General features: G+C 39.9%; 1 protein-coding gene across 2 annotated transcripts in view; it reads left to right on the top strand.

Moving 5' to 3' along the window:
• Nucleotides 1-25,430, top strand: part of DOK5 (docking protein 5) — a 154,414-nt gene that overhangs the window by 60,988 nt on the left and 67,996 nt on the right. For both annotated transcript variants that reach the window (XM_036827077.1, XM_036827078.1), the window contains one exon: nucleotides 14,325-14,432. In XM_036827077.1, coding sequence (XP_036682972.1) covers nucleotides 14,325-14,432 — 108 coding nt within the window. The remainder of the gene's footprint in view (nucleotides 1-14,324; nucleotides 14,433-25,430) is intronic.

Genomic DNA, 25,430 nt, shown 5'->3' with positions numbered 1-25,430 from the left:
CAGTTTTCTTTTGATTTCCATTTGCATGGAATATCTTTTTCCATCCCTTCACTTTCAGTCTGTATGAGTCCCTAAGTCTGAAGTGGGTCTCTTGTAGACAGCATATATATGGGCCTTGTTTTGGTATCCATTCAGCCAGTCTGTGTCTTTTGGTTGGGGCATTTAATCCATTTACATTCCAGGTTATTATTGATATGTATGTTCCTATTACCGTTTTCTTAATTGTTTTGGGTTTGTTTTTGTGGGTGTTTTTCTCCTCTTGTGTTTCCCACCTAGAGAAGTTTCTTAAGCATTTGTTGTAAAGCTGGTTTGGTGGTGCTTAATTCTCTTAGCTTTTGCTTGCCTGAAAATCTTTTGATTGCTCCTTTGAATCTGAATGAGACCCTTGCTGGGTAGAGTGATCTTGGTTGTAGGTTTTTCTCTTTCATCACTTTAAGTATATCCTACTACTCCCTTATCGCCTGCAGAGTTTACGCTGAAAAATCAGCTGATAACCTTATGGGGATTCCTTTGTATGTTATTTTTTATTTTTCCCTTGCTGCTTTTTAATATTTTTTCTTTGAATTTAATTTTTGTTAGTTTGATTAATATGTGTCTTGGTGTGTTTTTCCTAGCATTTATCCTGTATGGGACTCTCTGTGCTTCCTGGACTTGGGTGACTGTTTCCTTTCCCATGTTAGAGAAGTTTTCAACTATAATCTCTTCAAATATTTTCTCAGACCCTTTCTTTTTCTCTTCCTCTTCTGGGACCCCTATAATTTGAATGTTGGTGTTTTTAGTGTTGTGCCAGAGTTCTCTGAGATTTTCTTCAATTCTTTTCATTCTGTTTTCTTTATTCTGCTCCTTGGCAGTTATTTCTAACATTTTGTCTTCCAGCTCACTTATTCGTTTTTCTGCCTCCATTATTCTGTTATTGATTCCTTCTAGTGTATTTTTCATTTCACTTATTGTGTTGTTCATCTCTGTGTGTTTGTTCTTTAGTTCTTCTAGATCTTTGGTAAACATTTCTTGTATTTTCTCAATCTGTGCCTCCATTCTATTTCCAGGATTCTGGATCATCTTTCCTATCATTACTCTGAATTCTTTTTCAGGTAGATTGCCTATTTCCTCTTCATTTATTTGGTCTTGTAGGTTTTTACCTTGCTCCTTCATCGGTGACATATTTTTTGCTGTCTCATTTATTTATTTTTTTTTATGAGTGGGATTGTGTTCCTGTCTTACTGGTTGTTTGGCCTGAGGCTTCCAACACTGGAGTTTGTAGGCTATTGGGTAGATCTGGGTCTTGCTGCTGAGATGAGGAACTCCGTGAGACCTCACTCTGTTGGATATTCCCTGGGGTCTGAGGTTCTCTGTTAGTCCAGTGGTTCAGACTTGGAGCTGCCACCGCAGGAACTTCGGCTTGACCCCGGGCTCATGAACCAAGATCCTACAAGCCTCCTGGGGCGGCAAAAAAAAAAAAAAAAAAAAAAAACCAATAACAAAGTAAAAAATAAAATTAGACTGGGAAACTAACAGGTATGTTAGGAAGAACATAAAAATAAAAATATAGATGAATCAACAACCGGAAGGTACATCAGTACCACAGTAGTAATAAAGAGGAGGAGGGAAAAGAAAAAAGAAAAAAAAGGGAGGGGGGCAAAAGGCCTTGGCTGTGGAGGGCAGGGCCTAAGCAAGGGCGAGGTTTGGGTGGTGGGCCAGGCTCCCTGTGCCCAAGTGGGCAGGGCAATTGCCCTCTGCTCCTCTCCTGCTCCTACCAGTGGGTCCCTCCCGCTAGCCTCTCCTGTTCTCCCCTCAGCCTCCTTCCTATGCCCCCAGGACCCACGAGATCTGGAGGGGGCTTTTGGGGGGGGTACCAGCCTGGGAGCTCAGCAGACTCCACAGCCCAAGTGGGCCAGGCGATCGCGGTTCACTCCCCTCCCGCTCTTCCTGGATAGTCCCTCCTGCCTGCCTCTCCTGATCTCCCTGGCCTCAGGGGCACCAATCCTGTCTGGCCTCCACTTCTCCTACCCCCTCTGTCCCCCTACTTCCTACCGGTTCACTCTGGGGTTCCTCCCATCTCCTTGGGCATCAGAGTCCCCCACCAGTGGCCGGCAGGTGCCCTAGTTGTGGGGAGGCGCTAACTCCGCATCTTCCCACACCGCCATCTTGACTCTGCCTTCAGAAGCTTTCTTTTCTTTTTTCTTCCTTTCTTCCGTTGTTTTTTTTTTTTGTCACTCCACTTCCTAAAAGTCCTTTATTTGCCCCAACTCAGATTTGTGTTCTGCCTGTTGTTTTCCAAGTAGTGCCCAGATTCATGACTTCTTTCTCTCCCTTCTGCTGCTTTTACTTTTCTCTCTCTCATTTCTCCTTCTCTCAAAGTATCAAAAAAAAAAAAAAAAAAGTGAAGAATTTGAAAGAGAGAAAAAACCCAAATCACTCTTTTACAGAACAGTTTGGCCATTTCTTTTGTTGCCTTGACTCCTGGTAATACCTGTGCCCTGGAGGTCACCTTTCACCAAAGCTGTTTAAAGCATTCCCCTCTACAATGAGTGTTACTTTAGGCTCAGAATCTTATACACCATTTTGACACAGGGTTGTAAGTTGTGGAGAAGTGACTAGGGAAAGGAAAGGGAATTTGAGCAACTAAGGGTGGTAAATTGTGGGAAGGTGACCAGGAAATTTTTACTGTAGATTAGGGTTGTTTAGTATGGTTTGGTATACAGACTCGTCTTGGTGCTGTCTCTTGTCTTCCTGGTGTAAGAGAGGCAGAAGGGGGGAAGGCAGAGAGATCCTCCTGTGTCTGCGGTTTCTCAGTTGTCTTCAGCTCAAAGAAATCCTGGTGTCAGAGCAGCATATTTTGGGGTGGCACACTCTGATCCTCTTCAGCTGTAACAAGGTCCTCCGCCCCGCCTAGTTGGTGTCTGTGAAGGCCAAGTAGGGAGCCAGGACTTTCGTCTTGGCCCGTTGGTAGTTAGCCCTCTCCACCGCGGTGTCAGTGGAGACCATGTTGGGGGTCTGTACACCTCACTCAGCAGTAATGAGGCGCCTCTCCCTCTCCCCACTGGGGTGGGGTCAGAGGGGGCCTGGTGGAGGGTCAGGATTTTCACCAATGCCCAGTGGTAATGAGACCACCCCCACTGCTGTGTCAGTGGGGATCACAGAAGATAGAGCTCCCCCCTCAACCCAGCAGTAATGAAGGGACCCTCGGGAATAGAGGACTTTTCTGCTTGCTCTCTCGGACTTCTGCTTGCTCTGTGATGATAAGCCCCAGCTAACCTTCTGGAGAATCCAAGACCGTGCAGTGCGGAGCTGAGTCACCCCAGGCAAACTCCAGTCAACCTGCCTTGACTGCTCACCTGTGAATGAGCCAGGAGCCAGGTCAGATCAGTAGAGCTGCCTGATCCACTATCCAGTTCATGAGAAGTGAAAGATGGCTGTTCTTTTAAGCTACTAAGCTTTGGGGTGATTTGTTACATAAAAATAGCTGTGATAGAGAAATTTCGCCCGAGATCTGAAGGATGAGAAGGAAGCAGCCCTGTGAACAGCAAGGGGAAGAGAGTTCCAGCACATTCTCTCATCCCTCATCGGAGAAGAATGGAACATTTTGGAGACTGGGGTGCCATGAGTGAAGCAGGAAGTGGTGGTGAAGAGGTCTGACAAATAGGCATGGGTCAGCTTGTATAGAGCCAGGCTGTGAAATTGGAACTCAGTGTTGGTGATTTTGGTTTGGTGATTACTTAAAGACTGCTTTGGAAGCCACGATGACATCATTTCTTGTTTAACTTCACGAAATATTTGTTGGGTGCATACTACCAAATGACGGTATTCTGCAAATGTAGTCTGTAATCATTATGACCCCATGCTGGGCATTGTGTTTGGGGCTGGGAGACAGATAATTATCTGTCTCTGCACATGAGAAAGTGAACTCTGTGGACTGTGCTTTATACCCTGCCATTTCTTCAGTGCTTGGAACAGGGTCTACCTAGCACATAGTAGATGCTCAGTACATATTTGCAAAATTAATGAGTAAATGAAGCAACCAATATGGGTGTTGTCCTTGTTTGCAGGCCAGTCACTGCCTGATTGGATGGTATGAGCTGCTGACCTCTATGAAGTGCTTCCCAAACAATATAAGCCCTTTAAATGCACTAACTTATTCCATTCTCCCAACAGGCCTATAGAGAAGATAGTGTTATTAATTTATTTTAAAAGTACAATAAAACCTTCTATAATAGATATATATATATAACACACACAAATAACTGAGTATTCATCATGTTTGATAATATAATGTTTATACAAACTTAGATGTTTAATAGGCATGACAGACTCCTTACATCCATCATCACGTTCCATATCCTCCCCCAGATCCTGGTCCTCCTCCAGGCTCGCTTGCTCAGCTAATGGAAACCCCCTTCTTCTATCAGTACTTGCTTGAGCTAAAAATCTTGGAATTATCCCTGTCTCTCCTTACTCTCATCCTTATATCCAGTCTCATCAGTGGGTCTTGTTGGTTCTGCTTTCAAAATATAACCGGATTCAGACCACTTCTCGTCCCCTTCCCCACCTCCATCCTGACCCAAGGCACCCTCACCTCCCATGTGAGTTATTGCAGCAGCAGCCTCCTGACTGGTTTCCCTGGTTCTGCCTTCAGTTCCCTGCAGCGTTCTTAAGAGTGAACTGGATCATATTACTTCCATTCGAAACCCTCCATCTCACTTCCCATCTCATGCAGAGAAAAATTCAGAGTCTTTGCAATAAGACCCATAAGGCCTACCCCCCCCCCCCGCCCCCCCGTCTCTGAGTTCTCTGGACTTCTGACGGCTTCATCACACCAGGCATGTTTCTGTGTCAAGGCCCATTTGCTGCCGCTTCTGCTTAGCGCCCCCTTCCCCCAAACCTCCTGTCTCTTTCAGGTCTTTGCTCAGATGTCACTTTCTCTTTGAGAACTTCCCTGATTACCCTATTTAAAATTGAAATACCACTAGCAGTTCTCATCTACTCTCTTGGCTTATTTTCCCTAACGCCATATGACACATTGTGACATATTACCTGTGTACTATAAGACACATGAACACGTATGTGTGCATATGTATCTTGTCATCTTATTGGTTGTCTGTAAGCGCAAGGAAGGCAGCAGATTCCTCCACTTTGTTTATAGCCGTGTCCTTAGTCCCTAAACAGTGCTTGGCACGTGGTAGGCACCCAATAAATATTTGTTAAATGAACTAATGAGTGATATCAGCTCCCCAGTTTTTTGTTTGCATAGAATGCTCACCCAGTAGTCAAGATTCTCTAGCACTTCTTTAGAGTAGTTTGGTTTTTTTCCTCTAAGGCTGCTTACAAGTGGAAGCTAAGTAAGGACATATAACTGTGTATGGTTTCTTCAGGCAGGTCTCCTGTTTCTTAATTCTCTTCCTCCTGTGTGGATCCGGGAGACAGAAAGGAACTGGGGAGAGAAGGAGAGGAGCCATCACGTTTCCCTCTCTACAGTGTCCGCTCTCTACAGTGGTCAGCTTTGTCTGACAAGGGAAGGGTTTCCTACGTGTGACAAGAACAGCTGGTGGCCGATACTGATTCCGTGAGAATTTTTCCAAATAACTTTGTACTACTTGTTTGATTATTACTAAAAATATGCGTATATAGTTACATGTGAAGAATATATAAATGAAGCAATCGGCAAAATCAGGCAAAAAAGGTAGGGAGGGGGCCAGTTTTTGCAGGTTCTGGAATGTCTTGTTAAGTCTTTGGTGTTTTACCCCAAAGGCAACAGGCAGCCACAGAAATGCTTGAGCAGTGGATTGACGTGGTCAGGTGAGTGTTTTAAAGGTCACCCCAGATGTCCTGCAGGAAGTGGATTGAAAAGTGACAGGAAGGAAAGCAGAGAAACTCTGACGCTCAGGAGGTGGTGGCTTGGATTAGGGTGGTGGTCCCTGCAGAAAAACGGATACTCCAGGTTTAACCAGAAGGTGAAATACACAGGACGCAGTGACCGACGGATTGTGTTAAAATTTTTTTTTCGAAAACAGTTAACTGTTTTTATCATGACTCTCATACAGATGTAGAAAGAGCACGTGTTGAAGATTCTACTTAGCTTATTAATTGAATGAGAGAGCAACACAGAAAATTATAATAACTAGTTCTAAGGGGAACCCAAACAACCTACAGGTTTATATATCCAGCATAGCGAAATGCATGTTCCCAAGCAGGCAAAACTAGCTTCATGACAGTGGGGGAGGGAAATCAACAGAACCTCTACCGAATTTGCATCTTTATGGACTAGAATTATTTTGCATTTCTATCAGTAATCTACAGTTTAGAGTTGTAGAATAGCTCCCACAGAATCAGAAGCGGATAATACTGGATGTGTGTGTCCTAGAGAACGCATAGTTTTCCATTGAAGCAGACATTTTCGTCCTGTCGTCGTGTGTGCATGTTTGTGTGTGTATGTGCACGTGTGTGTATGTGCACGTGTGTGCGTGTGTGTGTGTGAGGGGAGGTGGGGAAGGGTGGAAATATAGCTCTCAGTCCTTTTGGACGAGCACCTGGGCCTTATTTACTGAATGAGTATATATACTGGAGTAGAAACAGATCAAAAAGCAGGGACAGCCTACTTTTTTTACTTAATAACTTACTAATAGCATTTTCTATGGTATAAATATTATTTTACAACATCATTTTTAATGATGGCAATTTCTAGTTTACAGAGATGACATAATTAATTAAGCTAGTCCCCTGGAACATTTAGAGTGCTTTCAGTTTTTTTTGGCCAAAGAACCCTATTCCCGTATGTTTGCATATTTCCTCAATTATTTCCTCAGGGGAAAGTTCCTAGAAATGGTATTTCCAGGTCAAAGGGTAGGCATGATTTACCCTCTAGAAAGGTTGTGCTAATTTACTTCACCATCAGCAAAGGATTGACATAGGTAATTTATTGCCTGTGGATGCTTTTGAAGTATTTTTAATCCTCTTTGTACAAATTTTATTTTATGATTAATTATCTCATTTTTGCAGGTATTTTTCTTTGCAGTGAATTTAAAATGAACCTTGCTACCCACTGTGCAAAACCTTCTCCAAATTAGCATTTCTTTCCTTACAAATGAAAGGTATATATAAATGATAGGCATAGAGTCATGTTGTTTACTCAATGAAAAGATTTTTCCCCCTCATAAAATACATAATTCTGAACCAGCTCATTGTTTTGGTAGGTGGAGTTGGTAGCAGCCTACCTGTTAACGATTGCACGATGCCAAAGAACTACTTCTCTTATACTCTTCATCTGTCACCTTCTGAGATCCCATAATGACAGAGTCCTTCATAAGACTAGAAAGTTTTAAGCATCTTGGTCTCAGAGATCATCCCGGTCAAAATTCTAATATTGTGGAAGGATTATTTGCAGACAGTGGCAGACAGGATGGAGGGGGGATTATCCCTCTGCTTCCAGATTGCGTCATCCAACACCATTTTCTATGGCTATTGGGTTGAACTTGGATTGTGGTATTTCATCAGTCACGGAGGAGCCCAGGACTCTGGGTGGGCAGCTGGTCACTGTGGCCATGCATGGTTGGCCGAAGTGGAGGGCTGGGCACTCCTAGAGAAGGGACTGGTCAGCTCTAGGGAGCTGACCACACATACCAGCAGGGGGCCAGCTAGCCAGGACATTGGTTTACTGCAGCTGTAACTAATGAATAACGAGAGACTAAAGTTTAGAGAGGGAAGGAAGGCCAAGAAAAGCTGAGAACTTACATGAGATACTTACCACATAGTTAGAAATACTCAGCACGTTTGAGTTTCTGGACTGCAGTCAAGGATACTGAATACTTTGTTGCTTAAGGAGAGAGAGAGTGGAATTCTTTTCAAAGAAAACACATCTTACAAACTGCTGGGCTAACTTGCAGTCCTGGAATAGGGTCTTCAGACCCCAATTGCAGAAATACTCCATTAAAAACTATCACTCTTGGTGAACACTTGGTGCCAGGGAACTTAAAATCACAAATGCAAATGTCACACCAAAATAGCTAGACGATAAAGTCGTCGTCCAGATGAAAGAGCATATGGTTACAGCTAAATGTCTCTTTTTAGATTATGATAAGCATGAAAATCAAATTCTTACAGACAGCTCGACCCTCAGCATAAGTTTATGCATCTCTAGGAGATCAACTTTTCTGGGAAAATCCTGGAGCAATGGTTAAGAGCTTGTTCTTCAGAATCAAGCAAACCAAGGTTGGAATGCTGGCTTGTTTCTACCAGTTCCACGCCCTTGAGTAGTACTCAGTGAGTAACCTCACCAAGGCCTTATTTCCTTGTTGTAAAATGGGAATAATAACAGCATCTGTTTTATAGGGCTGTTGGTAGGGTTAGCTGAGATAATGCACAAAGAGGGATTAGCATTCTGCCGTGCACAAAGGGTTCGACCAATGCTAGGTGTTGTTACTAACACCCTGGATAAGAAGAATATTTGATTTGTTTTGGAGAATAAATAAAAACAGGATTAGAATGTGAGAAATGAGGCTAATTTAGCATTATAAGACTGAGGATTTATCTTTAGAATTGGACAGAATGCCCTGAGAAGAGAAGAATCAATCTGAGTACAGGAAGCGGATGCTGGCAAAATGGAAAACAGTCGTAACTTACCTTTTCTCCCCAAAGGACACCTTCCCTGCGTAGAATACGATAACTATAGAAAGCTAGAGGTGAGATGCTAATGCCTCTGCCTGTAAAAGGCCTCTTTAGGACAGTATCTGCATCCATTGTAGAGCAGTGGGTCCCAGCAGTGGACGGCGAGACCGGAAATGTGTGGAGTAGGTGGTGGAGGGCACTGAAAGGCATCAAATCAGCATTTTATTTATTTATTTATTTATTTATTTATGGCTGTGTTGGGTCTTCGTTTCTGTGCGAGGGCTTTCTCTAGTTGTGGCAAGTGGGGGCCACTCTTCATCGCGGTGCGCAGGCCTCTCACTATCGCGGCCTCTCTTGTTGCGGAGCACAGGCTCCAGACGCGCAGGCTCAGTAGCCTCAGTGAGCCTGGGCTCACGGGCCCAGTTGCTCAGCGGCATGTGGGATCCTCCCAGACCAGGGCTTGAACCTGTATCCCCTGCATTGGCAGGCAGACTCTCAACCACCATACCACCAGGGAAGCCCAAGTCAGCATTTTAATAGAAGTTGATTGAAGTTAAATTTGGCTTGTGGGGAGATATGGGATATATAGGGATCCTCACCTGGGGGATATTTCCTCCCCTCTTTCCCTGAAGAGGGACATGTCAACCAGATTTTTATGTTCATCAAAAGGTGACCTGAGCTTAAACAGTTGAGAAATACTACCAAAGACCAGAGGTTGGCAAACTGCAGTCTGTGAGTGACATCTGGCCCACTGCCTGTTTTTTTAAATAAAGTTTTATTGGAAGATAACCACACCTTTCATTTACATATATCCTCCTATGGCTGCTTTCATGCTACCACTGCAGAGTTCAGTAGTTATAACAAGGGCCTGTGACCCTCAAAGACTAAAATATTTACTGTCTGGCCCTTTACAGAAAAAAGTTTGCTGATACTTGCACTAGACCGTGAAGTCCTAAATGGTCACATCTTACTTAAGCTTCCTGCTTTTCTTGAGCTTATGTAAAGGCAGTATATAATTTTCCTTTTAACAGAAATTTTGTGACGAAAAGTTGCTTTCTGTTATCTTCATAAGATGCATCCTATAGGGAGTTTCCTGCTCGGGGAACTGGGATCCCACAAGCCACGTGGCATGACCAAAAAAGAAAAAAAAACATACGTCCTATAGAAGTTTAGTTTGTGACTCTGTTGTTCAAGACATTGTGATGGACTGCTAATGAAATTAGGAACTCTAAGCAAATTCTGAATTGTTTCAGCTGTTCCTTGGCCCTGGAAATCTTGGTGAATTTACCACACTAGTCTTTGTTAGGAAAAGTAGCTAGTAAAGATATCAGGGATTTGAAACCAGAGCTAATTAGTTATTAAGGATCTCAAGTTTTAAAGAAAGGGAAGACAATGGAAAAAATAATAGAAATCTTATATGGTTTGATGACAGTTTAAGGCTGAAAATTAGGTGTAGTAAAACGACCACCACCAAGAAAATACACACTGAAGGAGATTTTTATGTAACTGCTAAATCTCACGTACATCCACTCAGGTTGTCAGAACTGTGCGATGTGCTTGTCTGTTTTAGCTTCGACAGTGGCTTGTGTGGATTGACTTGTCCAAAGCCAGGACTTTGAAGATATTCCCATAACCTCATATTCTTCAACTCTGCAGTCTCGGCTCAGCGTGCACTCACCTGTAGCAGCGGTTCTGACTTTGCCCCCCAGGGAACATTTGGCAATGTCTGGAGACAGCTCCGGTTGTCAGCAGGGGAGGAGGGGTGTGCTGCTGGCATTCAGTTGGAGGAGCAGCCCTGGCCTTCCCACGACCCCAGATTACCTGGTCTAAAATGCCAGCTGTGCCGAGAATGTGGAACCCTGATGCAGAGAAGGTGGGATATTTCAACATGAAAATTATTCTGTCATTAGATCCTCTTAGAGTATAGTTATCATTAGGATTACCTACTCCTCATGTCCAGTTGGAAACTGCACTTTGCTCTCATGGTTGGGGTAAACATGTTTTAGTTAAAAACAAGTCAATTGAAAGAAAAATGTTAGCTCAGAATTACTATAGATGGTCAGTGGATGTGTTATATGAAATATGAAGGAGATGGTTGAATGAATTAATTTAAGAAAAAAAATGCCCTATGCTATTATGCAAATGAGATTGTTCTCCAGTTGTGGTCCTTTTAATCATATCAGTGTTACTCCAACTAGTCTCCACGTGTTCCCATGTTCAGTGAGTCCTCCTGTTTCATTTCCTCTAACCAGTTTTGAAATATTGAGGACAAGTTTTTAATTCTCTGATACTTGGTGGCTCTTCTGTTCTTGGGACCGAGAGTGTAGGGCAGGTGAAATGGGGAGTTTACTGTAGTTCAGCAGATTTCACTTTCACCTTCACTGTGTCTCAGGACAGCATCTCACGCTGCTCCACGTCCAAAGCCACCGTGCATCACTTGTTGGAAACCACTCAGCCCAGAGGCCCTCATCGTGGATGGAGCACCTGTTGGAGGGCTCTTTGTTGTCAGTCCCACGTGGGAAGCACTGGGTTGTCTGAAAGTCTTTATGAATATTCATGGCATTGGTTTGCAAATTACAAACAAAATCCCTGGGGGATATGGTACAGAGCCAATTTGGCCCTACCCCAAGAGGTTCTGATGCAGTCGACTCGACCTTGGCTAATCTCTAGGAATCTGCATAATTAACAATTATCTTGAGTGAGGCTGGGCCAACACGGAGAATCACTGAACCCCCTTTTCATAAACCAAGTTTTTGGGTTTTCCTTATCTCCTGATGAACCAACATGTTTTAATCTGTTCCGGGGTGACTTTCCAGCCAATAGTGATAAGCAATATTGCATGTGAATTTATACAATAGTACTCTTGCAGTTATTTGATTGTAACATTGCACTTTTGCTCTTACTATTGATACTTAATAGAACAAAAAAAACCCAAAATCCCCTAAGTGTAATATCGATGAATCAAAGATGGAAATCACTAGGCATGCTGAAATTGAGGGATCTTTAGCTTGTGTTCGATAGACTTCAGACAGAAGCCAGGCAAATAGAGATTTGATAGTGAAGAAAATGAGTAAGTTTTTGTTTTTTTTTTTAAGTAGAAATACTGTCGTTCAAGATTGGGTCTAAAAGTTGAGGCATAATTAGGAAATATAAAATATCCCCTTTGGTGAAAATATTTTTTTCCCCATAGTAGGCATATTTCTTGCATACCTTAGCATGCTGTCTTTAACACATTTTCAGGGCCATGTCCAGAAGAAAGGGGTTGCCAATAATAGAATGACAGTGAGGAACCTATTTTCCACATCCTTTATTTGAACAATCAGGGTGACAGTCATTCCCAATGTAATTACAGTCCTCTCTCTGGTGGTTAGGTTTTAAGGGAGCTGGTGATCTCATCTGTTATTCAGACGTCAGCCAGATGTTGGTAAGTCTTCTATTTGCCAACCATAGCCCTGAAAATGTTAATTTGCATGGCTGACTCTCCACCCTGAAAAGGATTTTGGGTTTGAATTCTTACCAATGGCTCTTGCCACTTGGCTTTCTAAAGTTACCTAGTCTAGTGGCTAATTAGACTTCCGTCTGGTAGCAAAAGAATTAGGTAACTGTTATTAGATTAGGCTGTAATTTTTAAGATCTTTTACATTTTTTGTTAAAAATTTATAAGCATTTTGTTTTAAGATAATTGTAGACTCACATTTGGTTGTAAGAACTATTACACAAAGATCCTATACCATTTATCCAGTTTCCCTAGTGGTAACATCTTCGAAACAACAATGCAATATTATAACCGAGATAATGACATTCATAGAGTCAAGATACAGGACAGTTTCATCACTGCCAGGATCCCTCATGTTACCTGTATAGACAGCCCCTCTTCCATTCTGCTCCCTTCTCACACACCCCTAACCCCTGATAACCACTAATCTAATTTCCATTTCTATAATTTTGTCATTTCAAGAATGCTATTAATGCAGTCATACAGTATGTAACCTTTTGGGTTTGGCTTTTTTCCCCCCACCCAGCATCATTCTCTGAAGACGCATTCATACTGTTTTTATAGCTGAGTGGTTATTCTGTGAAATGGATGTTCCCCAAATTGTTTAACCATTTACCCATTGGAGAATAGATGGGTTGTTTCCAGTTTTGCGCTGTTACAAATCCAGCTGCTTATGAACATTCATGTTCACATTTTTTTGTGTATGGGATGTTTGCATTTCTCTGGCATAGAATCCTAAGAGTGCAATTCTAAGTCCTATGTTGCTTGCTTAGTTTTTTAAGAAACTGCCAAACTGTGTTTCAGAGCTGTACCATTTTACATTCCCACCGGCAATGTATTATAATGTAAGTGACCCAGTTTCTCAGCATCCTTGTCAACATGTGGTGGCATTATTATTATTATTATTTTTTATTTCAGCCAATCTGATAGGTGTGTACTGATGTTTCATTGTGGTTTTAATTTACATTTCCATGAAGGCTTAATGATGTTGAACATTTTGTCATGTGCTTCTTGATCATCTGTATATTCTCTTTGGTGAAATGTCTGTCTTTTTTCCATTTTGTAATTGGATTGTTTGGTTCTTTACTGTTGAGATATGAGGACTCTATATATTCTAGATACTAATCCTTTGTCAGATATGTGGTTTGCAAATATTTTTTTCCCAGTCTGTAGCTTGTCTTTTCATTCTCTTAGCAGAATTTTTCACATAGCGAAAGTTTTAAATTTTGACAAGGTACAATGTGGCAATGTTTTCTTTTATGGATTGTGCTTCTGGTATGAGGTCTAAGAACTCTTTGTTCAGACCATGATCCCAAACATTTCCTCCTTTTTTCCCCCAAACTTTTTATAGTTTTTTTAATATTTAAGTCCATTTTCAGTTAAGTTTTGTATGAGTGTTTTGGGTTAAGGAGTTTGTTTATTCCCTATGGATATTCAGTTATTTGAGCACCATTTGTTTAAAAGGCTACCCTCCCTCCATTGCTTTTCCACTTTTGTCTCCATGTTTTTATGACCCTTGGTAAGTTCAGAGACTATGCAAGATGAAAGCCAATAGAATCGATTTTAATTATTTTACTGGTATCTTTGGATATTTAAGAAATAACAGAAATTCTCTTTCCTTTAATTTACAGTATTAACTTTTTACAGTATTACCTTGGACTGCACCCTAGCCTGGCAATAATCTTTGAGTCTCTGGGTTGAATTTTCTGAGGGAGAATCTGCTTGGTGTTCATCAGCATTTATTAGCTAGTCTAGTGTCTGGCCCAACTCTTGACCATCAGTTATGAGGAATGTCACATGACACATAGGGACTGTCTCTTTCTAGGACTTAAAGTCTTTGGCATATATCAGGCCTATGATTTCCATATATAATGGCACTTGAAATTAGAGCATGTGCCATAAATGCTTATATTATTTGTGCTGATTTGGGATTTTTATTTCTGGGACTTTCTCTGCAATGTTTCTACTGGTGTTGTTGTCAAAGTATGAAGAAATTTGCCTCCAAATACTTATTTTTCTTTTGATTCCAGTGATTTTTTGAATGACATAATACACCCATTGTGGAAACAGTTTGGGGTTTTAAAATTTTATTTTCCCAAAGCAACATCACATTTATGGCTTATGAATATTTTACAGGTGAAAACATCAAAAAAGAAAACATTTAAATGTAAATGCCAGGAATATCTGAGTCAGTAGTGATGCTGAGTGCTGTCTTTGTATTTCCTTGCAGATTTATCAACGATGTTGGTTAGTATTCAAGAAAGCTTCAAGCAAAGGTCCAAAAAGACTGGAGAAATTTTCCGATGAACGTGCTGCATATTTTAGGTGTTATCATAAGGTAAGACTCGATTGTTGTAGCTTTCCAGAAATCTGTTCATAACTAGGGAACTCAAGTTCATTCAGTCTGAAAACTTGTCTTGCTTTTTTAACAAAGGTACAAATGATACTTTTTCCAAGGACCAAACATCTCTAAAATAATATCTACTTGCTCATTGTTTAAAATAATCGACTGATGTGAAGTCCCTCTTCTGGTTTCCTACTATTTGTTGTGCTTTTCCAATCTCTACTATAGAAATCACCATGTTTTGTAAATTTTCAATTGCGTGGTAGGCCCTTCTCCCGACACTGAAGCCCCTGGAGGGTCAGGATTGGATCTCATTACGTCTATCACAGTGCCTGATACAGAATAGATCCTCAGAATGTGGGGTGAGGAGGGAGGGAAAGAAGCTGGAAGAGGTGGATCCAGTAGCACAGAAATTCAGCCAGGTGAGGGGAAGTGAATACCCTTCCCTTTTGTGCAAATTCTCCCAAAGTGGTGACTTTCCAACATCTTACTAAGGGCCTGCGTTGACACCTTGGTTTATACAATAATGAAAAGCAGTAGAACAAGCTGTATTCCTTCTCAGCTTGGAGACATAAAGAGTATGCTATGCTTTAAAGGTGCATCTATACAGACATAAGGGAAGGAAAAGCACAGAGCAAGACTTTTGAGATAAGTAGGAAAGGGAGTCAAGAGTAGCATCTTCCATGTGGTTCATTTCCCCACTATTTCATAGCGAAGTTCTGCCTTCCAAGGTCAGCCCCATTTCCAGCCTTCCTTCTCTCCAAAGGAGAACCCAAATATACTTCTCTATGAGTCTAGATTTCCTCTACGGTTTTCCTCCATATGCCAGGTATTACCGCTATTCAAATAAAATTTTTTTTGTCCTCAGGAAGGAGTTGTTGCGAATCTATTATTTAGGAGCGGTGATCCAGGAAGCCAGGGAGAGCATAACTTTGAACCCTTGAAAATAATCTCGAGCCAGTCTCTCCATTTCTATAACACCTGAAACTATTGATGTCCAGTCATTTTGGACCAGATGTAATATGTCCCACTTATCCCGTGCACGCCCAGTGTCTGTTCTTGTAACAAGATGGTGAACAATGATATAGGAATGACATGCTTCATTTTAATTTGAGAGGTCTTGCCTTAAAATGGAGCTCAAGATGCCCAAAGGGGTGTTTGGTTTATCTCTAGGACAAGGACAGAGTTGCTTCCTTTCTCCTTCCCTTACCTGGCACTGATTCCTCTCCTCCACCTCTCAGGTCCATCACATCCTGGTGACTAGACTTTCTGCTGTGGTTGAAAATCATTCATTCTTCATTGCCTTCACACTATAATTAGCAAGGTCATCCAAAGGCTTCATCCGTAGGCAGCCAGAACTTGTGGTTGTGCATCAGTTCTTCTCTTGAGAATCCCAGCCAGTCTATAACTTTACAGTCTCCATCTGCGCTAGGTTGTGTGCTTGTGTCCCAACCACCCAAATTCATATGTTGAAACCTAATCCCCAGTTGTGATGGTATGTGGAGGTGGGACCTTTGGGAGGTGATTTGGTCATGAGAGTGGAGCCCTCACGAATGAAATTAGTGCTTTTATCAAAGAGACCCGGGAGAGCTCCCTCCTCCCTTCCGCCAGCGGAGGACACAGAATCTATGAACCAGGAAGCAAGTCCTCACCAGACAGTGAATCTGCCGGTGCCTCTACCTTGGTCTTCCCAGACTCCAGAACACTGAGAAATAGATTACTGTTGCTTTTCAGCCACCCAGTCTATGGTGACTTGTTACAACAGCCTGAATGGGCTAGGATACCGTCAGACTCGTTCTGTTTGCTCATTGTGTGTGGCCGCTGACGTTGAGCAGTGCTTCCTTGTTTTGGAAGAGTTGCATATGTTTCCAGAAATATTTGATTCTTCACAATCCCCTATACCAACCTTTCTGAATGCAGGAAAATAAATAGGCTGTATTTTGCTTACAGACCTATATATTCCTAAGAGAAGAAAGAGGACAGGTGAGGAGTATTTTATAGGAACTACCCAAATCCAGTCCATCAGCAGATGGTGTCGGCTCTGTGTTCAATATGCAGAGAGACTCTGAATGTTTCTTACAACCTCTGTTGCTACTGCTGTGGTCGAAGCCACCAGGCTGCCTAATTCTCAGCCCTCTGGAGTCTATTCGAAACACTTACATCACATCCTGATACTCTAGCTCAGAACCCTCAGCCAAGTCCTTATAATGACCTACACATCACTCATGTGACTCCCTGTCGACTGTTTAACTTCATCTGCACAGTTTCCCCAATCCAACTTTACTCTGCGACAGGTGTCCTGGGCTCCTTACTCTCTGCAGAACATGCCAAGCACATTCCTACCTTCGAACTTGCTCTTCCCTTTGCTTTGGCTCTGCCAGCAAATATCTGCAAAGCTCATGTCCTTACTTTGTTCGGGTCATCGTTCAAATTCCTCCTCTACGTGAGGCCATTGCCTGCCCCCATTGTTTAAAATGGAATCCTTGGACGCCCTCCCTCTCCATCTCCCTTTATTTTTCTCTTTAGCACTTATCACTACATACATATCTACTTGGTTGTTTCTTATTGTCCTTACTACAACACCACCCAAAATAATTTCCACAAGGGCAGAGATTTTTTGGGGGGGCATAAGTCTGCTTCTACTCCTTATCAGGGCCTAACACATAGCAGACACTTTTTAAACTATTGATTGAAAAGCTATGAATATTACCGACAGAGGACATGGAATACATGTAGATGTCTTTGTGTCACACTTTTATTTAGCTTATCAGAAAATCTTGAGAAATCTGAAACCAGGAAAAGGAATTTTGATTTGGAGGAAATGGGGTGCGTGGGGATGGGAGCAGAGAAAGCCAGGATTGGGAAGTTTGATGAGGACAGACTCAAATGTAAAACCAAAGTGGACTGAAAAGATTCCCCTTGAATGTGAAACAGGTAAGGGGAGATTGAGGACAAACGAGCCCTATTTCCCAGACTTCTACCTGCTGGCTTTGGAATTTAATATGTAAATCTTTGGGGAATGTGATAAGCCACATTCTCTTTCATCTATAATAATCATTAACCAAAGCTCAAAGCATTAGAATGGAAGAATTATCTACACTAAGCCTCCAAGCCCTTGACGAGTTCCTGTAGCTTATTCATCGTCCTTACTCTTTCAGGCCTGATACGTTTAGTATTAATCTCTCGGGGGCGTATAAAAAGCTGGAGTAACTCTGAGATGTGCATTTTTTATCTAAATTCTGTGTAATTTATGAATCTTGATAATACTAGGGTGATAAGTAGCACACCGTGAACAGATTTCAGAGTTCATTTGAATACAAATAAAGCAATTTCCAAAAGAAATGAAGAACTGTATATTATGCTGTTTGATCAACACATAGATGATGTGGCATATACACCCATATCTCTCCTGTAGGACATCTGTAGCATTTATGGGAATATAGTGCTTCTTTTGTTTCACTTTTAAAGATATTATTATGGAAAAAATGCCAGCTTTATGTATGTGATTCTTTTTAGAAGTTTTTAAAGCAAGAAATTGTCTGTAGAATTTTAAAACTTGGTGCTTTCCTCGCTGACAAGGGAGCTAAAGGTGCTCTCATAAAAAATTGGAAAATAAATATATGAATAATACACATACAGAACCATTCATTTTTCATGTCTTCTTCTGTGAAGCACCCCTCAAGCACCCACAGCTGTCAGAGATGGCTGTGAGTTTGATTAACTGTAATTGCAACGATATTAAGACTCCAGTGACTTTATTTTTCATTTATTTCTTTCCAGTTTTATTGAGAAATAATTGACATACATCACTGTCTAAGTTTGAGACAAAGGACTCCAGCGACTTTAAATATTATAGTTCCTGACCTTCTTGTGAAACACAAGTTTATTGTTTTCACTCAGCAAATCAAAGTTGCTCACACCAACCAGAAGGGGGGTTGAGAATTTCTGTGCATCCTTTTACTTTTTTGAGATGAATAACAACTGGGAAGAAATCTAAGTGGAGAGACGATTGTCTGTTGTTTTTGAGACCAAGGCAGTTAGTGTGGTGGGAAGTATGCTGGCCCTGGGCTTGGTAAACCTACTTTCTCTTTTCCCTTTTTTTCTTTTCTTTCTCTCTCTTTTTTCCTGTTTCAGCTAACCTCACTTTATTTATTTATGTATTTAAGTAAAGTGGATATACACATATTTTGTTAGTTTCAGGTGTACAGCATAGTGATTCAGTTTTTTTTTCAATTAATTTTTATTGGAGTATAGTTGATTTACAATGTTGTGTTAGTTTCTGCTGTACAGCAAAGTGATTCAGTTATACATGTACCATATATCCACTCTTTTTAGATTCTTTTCCCATGTAGGTCATTACAGAGTATTGAGTAGAGTCCCCTGTGCTGTACTGTAGGTCCTTATTAGTTATCTATTTTATATATAGTAGTGTGTATATGTCAGTCCCAGTCTCCCAATTTATCCCTCCCCCTCACTTTTCCCCTATAAAACTCTTAGATGAAAATATAGGCAGAACACTCTTTGACATAAAGCACAGCAATATCTTTTTTGATCCACCTCCTAGAGTAATGAAGATAAAAACAAAAATAAACAAATGGGACCTAATTAAACTTAAAAGCTTTTGCACAGCAAAGGAAACCATAAAAAACCGAAAAGACAGTCCACAGCATGGGAGAAAATATTTGCAAACAAAGCAACTGACAAGGGATTAATCTCCAAAATATACAAACAACTCATGCAGCTCAATATCAAAAAAACAAACAACCCGATCAAAAAATGGGGAGAAGATCTTAATAGACATTTCTCCAAAGAAGACATACAGATGGGCAAAAAGCACATGAAAAGATGCTCAACATCACTAATTATTAGAGAAATGCAAATCAAAACTACAATAAGGTATCACCTCAAACAGGTCAGAATGGCCACATCAAAAAATCTACAGATAATAAATGCTAGAGAGGGTGTGGAGAAAAGGGAACCCTCTTGCACTGTTGGTGGGAATGTAACTTGATGCAGCCACTATGGAGAACAGTAGGGAGGTTCCTTAAGAAACTAAAAATAGAACTACCATATGAGATCCAGCAATCCTACTCCTGGGCATATATCCGGAGAAAACCATAATTCGAAAAGATACATGCACCCCAATGTTCATTGCAGCACTATTTACAATAGCCAGGACATGGAAGTAATCTAAATGTCCATCGATGGAGGAATGGATAAAGAAGATGTGGCACATATATACAATGGAATATTGCTCAGCCATAAGAAAGAAGGAAATAATGCCATTTACAGTGACATGGTTGGGCCTAGAGACTGTCATACTGAGTGAAGTAAGTCAGACAAAGACAAATATGATATCACTTATATGTGGAATCTAAAAAGTGATTGACCATTTTTGCAGATTCTACTCCATTATAGGTTATTACAAGATAATGGGTATAATTCCCTGTGCTATATCCTTCTTGCTTATCTGTTTTATATGCAGTAGTTTGTATCTGTTAATCCCGTACCCCTAATTTGTCCCTCCCCTCTCCCCTCTCTCCTCTCTCCTTTGGTCACCACAAGTTTGTTTTCTGTATCTGTGAGTCTGTTTCTATGTTGGATAAAAATTCATTTGTATTATTTTTTAGATTCCACATATAAGTGATATCATACCGTATTTGTCTTTCTCTGACTTATTTCACTAAGCATAATATTCTCTAGGTTCATCCATGTTGCTGCATATGGCAGTATTTCATTCTTTTTTATGGCTGCGCAATATTCCACTGTGTGTGTGTGTGTGTGTGTGTGTGTGTGTGTGTGTGTGTGTGTACACACGCACACCCCATCTTCTTAATCCAGTTGTCTGTTGATGGGCACTTGAGTTCCTTCCATGTCTTGGCTATTTTCAATAGTGCTGCTATGAGCAATGTAATCCCCTTGAGATTCATCCAAGTTGTTGTGTTGTGTGTTTCAATATTCTGTCCCTGTTTATTGTTAAGCAGTGTTCCATAGTATGGAGTACCACAGTTTATTTACATTCATCCACTGAAGAACTAGTTGTTTCTAATTTTTTATTATTATGGATAAAGTTTTTATCTTTCTTGGATAAACTCCCAAGAGTGCAACTACTGGATCATATAGTGGCTGCATGTTTATTTTTATAAGAAATTGCTAACCTGTCTTAACAGAGTGGCTGTGGATTTTGCATTCCTACCAGCAATGAATGACTGATCCAGTGTCTCTGCATCTTCACCAGCATTTGGTGGTATCACTATTTTTATTTTAGTCATTCTGATAGTGATATCTCATTGTGGTTTTAATTTGTATTCCCTAATGGCTAATGACGTTGAACATATTTTCATGCACTTAATTGCCATCTGTATATCTTTTTCTATGAAATATCTCTTCATATATTTTTACCAATTTTTAATAGATTTTTTTTTAACCATTGAGTCTTGGTGATTTTTTATATAGTCTAGATTCTACTCTTCTGTCAAGTATGTGGTGGCAAATATTTTCTTTTCCATAGCTTATCTTTTATCCTCTTCACAGGATCTTTTGCAGAACAAAAGTTTTAATTCTAATGAGGTCCAGTGTTTGAATTTTTACTTTTATGGATTATGCTTTTGCTGTCAAGTCTAAAACCTCTTTGCCTAGCCTTGGATCCTGAACATTTTCTTTTTCTAAGATTTTATAGTTTTAAGTTATATATTTAAGTTCATGATTCATTTTGAGTTAAATTTTTGTATAAGGTGTGAGATGTAGGTTGAGTTTCATTCTTTTTACCTAAGGTTGCCCAATTATTCCAATACCATTTGTTGTAAAAAAAAAAAAAAATTATTTTTTCCCACTGAATTACTTTTGCACATTTATCAAAAATCATTTGGGCATATTAGCAGAAGTCTATATCTGGGTTCTCTTTTCTTTTTCATTGAGCTATGTATCATATTCTCTTGATTACTGTAAATATATACTAATCTTTAATACTGGGTAGAATGATTGCTTCCACTTATTCTTTTTCTAAAGGTTGTTTTAGCTGTTTTAGTGCCTTTCCATAAAATTTTAAATGAAGCTTGTCTGTGCTTACAGAAAACCCATGTTAGAATTTTGAAAATAATTATATTAAGCCTATAGATCAAATTGTGGGAGAACTGACATCTTTTGTGTGTCAAGTCTTTCAGTTCATAAACATGGTCACTCCATTTATTTGAATTTTAAAAACTTCTTTCATCAGCATTTTGTAATGTTCAACCTCCATATCCTGTACATGTTTTGTTAAGTTTATACGTGATTATTTCATTTAATTTGGATTAAATTTAAAGCCCTTTTGAGTTAAATACTTGTGTGTAAACCAGTCATTTTTGGCCTATAATCTGATAAAACAATCATCTAGTTTAAATTATTTTTTTTCCTACCCCACAATTATTAGACTAATCATTTGAAATGATTAGTTTTCCTTGCATTTTGGAAAGAACCTCAGGTTTTTGAGGGTTTATGAAAATGTAATCTGTTTAGTCTGTCACTGGTCTATTAGTTTGTTTGACTTAGTTATAGTCTCAAGAAACACACGTATGCACATAGGAAAATAAGAATAAGAAAAAAACAAACTTAGCTACAAAGTTCATTGAATGTAAATGCTTTTTCCTCCCCATTCTTATGTATTTCTTACATGAATTTCTTAAAAGCCTGTATCTCTAGGACTTGATCTATGTGATTTCACATTTGTGTTTATGTGGAAACACTTGACTATAATCCAAGAACATACAGAAGCTCTCTGTAAATGATGTCAAAAGGAAAAGGGTGGGTTTTCTCAAGTTGGTAAAAAAATTAGTCAAATGGTTTTTGGGTGTGGGAGAAACTACAGGATATTGTTGACCAAGTAAGTTACTGCACAAGAAGTTGTGTTGACAAAGGATAGAGATCCACTTACCTCATTTTACACTTTTTTGCAGATTTCTTTTTCTTTTTTTCTTGTCACTCATTGTTTAAAATTATAAATATCCTGCATATTCCTTGTAACAAATGTAAACAGTTCTGAAGCGTATGAAGTAAAATGAAAGAAAATAATCCTACCTTGGGCCCTAGTCCCTGTCTTCAGGAAAAAAAAAAAAATAATAGACTGATGTGCACCCCTCAAACTCTTTTCACTCTCTACACAAATAGAAGCATATTCTCACACATATATGGATCACAGTTTTAAAGCAAAAATAGGGTAATTCTTTACATACTATGCATATTGTGTTTAAGGAGACCATAAATACAGATTTCCCCAGGATGTTTTGATGATCCTGTAGTCTTTATATAACTTTTAGTAACAACTTCTTTCACATTCAAAATATTCTGGTTTATGAGATAAAATAAATGGTCACATTAATTACACCCTTTCTCTCATGCTTTGACTATAATTCTAAGTCAATAATTAGTGGCTGCACCTCATTAGTTTAACAGCTTCAGACTACTCTTTAATATTGATACACCACAATCTGTTTAAAAATACCCAAATTGATGGGCGAAAAGGTTTCTAATTTTTTTCTAATATAAATTCTATTGTGGTGAAAAACTTGTGCATCTGTCTTTATATGCTCATGCTAATCTTTTTGGAAGGGAAAGTCTTAGATGTGAGAGGGTCAGCTAATATCCTGTACCTTTAACATTTTTGTAGCTACTGCCAAGTTGTCTCCAGATAGATTATCCAGAATCCCACACCCACAGACAGCTTAGGAAAGTGCCCTTCACCCCAGACTCCATTCTCTCTGTAAATTTCAGATGCAGACTTTTCAGTGTAAGTACACTTTGGTATGTGTGTGGCTTTTTATTTTTAAGGAAGACACAATGAACAGATTATTTCAGTTATTTCATGTGTACAAATAAAGCTCCACTCTCCAGGGAGGACAGTCCAAATTTGTACCTCAGACAGGCGCCAGTCCAATTTATTTTAAGTGACCAAGGGCATATAGATATTTTTGGAAAGAATGAAACCATCTCTATGGGGGCTGGGATATAACTGTCTAGACTGGTTCTTTCTTAAGAAATCTTTTATAAAATGTTTGCTTAAACTGCTGTGTTCCAGGTCCTGAGGGGAAACTTGTGGATAGAAATGTTTTATGCTGACAACTTTTGATTAGAACTGGGGATGTCTCTCCTCATTTGTCTGTCCCTGCTTACTGGCACTGCATTAAAACCATTGGTACTTTTTTTTAGGAAAGACAATATGAAAAAGTTAAAGGTTTGGAACACATTATAAGAAGTCTTGCAAAATTTTAATGGAAATCTTTATTAGAGCTTTTCAGAGTGCTCTGAAAATTTCAACAGATAATAATAATGTAAAAACAATAATAATAATGTAATGGATTATTTTATTAATCCTGTACTTGAGAAAACATTACGGACCCAGAAATGGATTGCTTTTACCTGACTTTTATTTTCAAGGGCAACCTACAAAAGTTAAAGGGATTTATGCCTCTTCATTTTCCGTAGGATAATGGCTTTATTTATTTATTTATTTATTTAAGAATGAAATAATTTGAAGCTTCTGCAGAGCTTCACAATTTGCATATACAAAGTGAATTGCTCACTTAATTCATTCAGTCCCACAAGGGGAAAAATAATTAGGATACAGCCTACAAAAGCAAGGCGGAAAAATTGCCTTTTAGGTAGCGGTCTCCATTTCACTCTGTAAACATAAATAAATCATTATCTGTAAATTATCATCAGCAAAAGAAGGGGAAAAATTGGAAATCAAATCCTTGTTTTCCTAAATGGCTTTTGACTTTGCAGCACACCAGAAACATGCTTAATATTCCCACACAATGCTGACGACTTGCATAATTCTGACAGGAATATACCAGTTCCTCAAGGGAATGTACTTTTAAAAATCCGATTGTATTAATCTTCCCTTGAAACACCAGAAAAAATTTCAACAGTTTCTCTGTCTAGTTACAAAATAATCCATTTAGAAAATTGAATTGTGTAATTTGTAATTGTTTTCCAAGTTGTTAATGCAAAACTATATCTGTAGCAAACTAAACTTTTAAAGTATGGCCACTTTGTTAATCGCTGGCTGTTAAACATTTATTTCAATGAATACTATCATTTATGATGAATAAGACATCTGGAATATGGCTTTAAACAGCGAAATTGATTTGGCCGTCCTTCTTTTGGAGTTCCTAATTGGATGGCATACTTAAGGATTTATCAGAAATTTAGGAGAGTGTTGAATATTTCTTGTCTTTGAGGGAGTCATAGTACTTTGGATTTTTGATACTCAGAAAACTAGAAAACAAGAAATGCATGGTAATTAAGTAGTTCTTAAATCTCTCCCTGTTTTTCCATTCCTCCCGCTCTAACCTACGCTAAAGTCATAACTATTACCTGGTTGCCTCCTGGCCTCTGTAGACCTCATTTCTGCCCTCTGGTCATGATGTTCCCTTCCTTCCCCGTGGTTAGGTCCGCCATGTGTGGCCAAGCCAGCTGTTCACCGCTCAGCTCCAGAGGGCGCCTTTCTCATCAACTGCGTGTGCATAGAACTCTCTAGTTGCGTGATGCATCAGCCTTGTTCATTCTCTACTTTTGCTGTAATGGGGTTTTCACCCACTGCGCTGTTAGTTAACGTTATGGCTGTGGGGCTGTCCTGTTCACTGTAGGATGTATAGCAGCATCTCTGGCCTCTACCCACTAGATGCCAGTAGCACCTCCCAGTTTTGGCAACCAAAAATATCTCTGGACTTTGTGAAATCTTTTCCCCTGGGAAGGAGGGAGGTGCAAGATCTCCCCCAGACTGAGAACCACTGGCCTGTAGAATAATCTTTCTAATGCGTAGATGTTACCCTTCCATTTATTTGCTTTAAACCTCTTAGTATATGCTCTGCAGACGTCATGAGTCACACTGCACTCCTGACGGCATCACGCCGGGCCTTTTCGGATGCAGCCGCAGTCCAACTGCTGCCCTCCTCGCCGCCGCTCTTCCCCAGGTTTTTATGTACCAAACTGCAGTTTCGTGATTGTGCATAT

The sequence above is a fragment of the Balaenoptera musculus genome, chromosome 15 (genome assembly GCF_009873245.2).
Source record: "Balaenoptera musculus isolate JJ_BM4_2016_0621 chromosome 15, mBalMus1.pri.v3, whole genome shotgun sequence".
Lineage (NCBI taxonomy): Eukaryota > Metazoa > Chordata > Mammalia > Artiodactyla > Balaenopteridae > Balaenoptera > Balaenoptera musculus.
The sequence above is the reverse complement of the archived record's forward strand: the minus strand, read 5'-3'. Positions and strand labels throughout refer to the sequence as shown.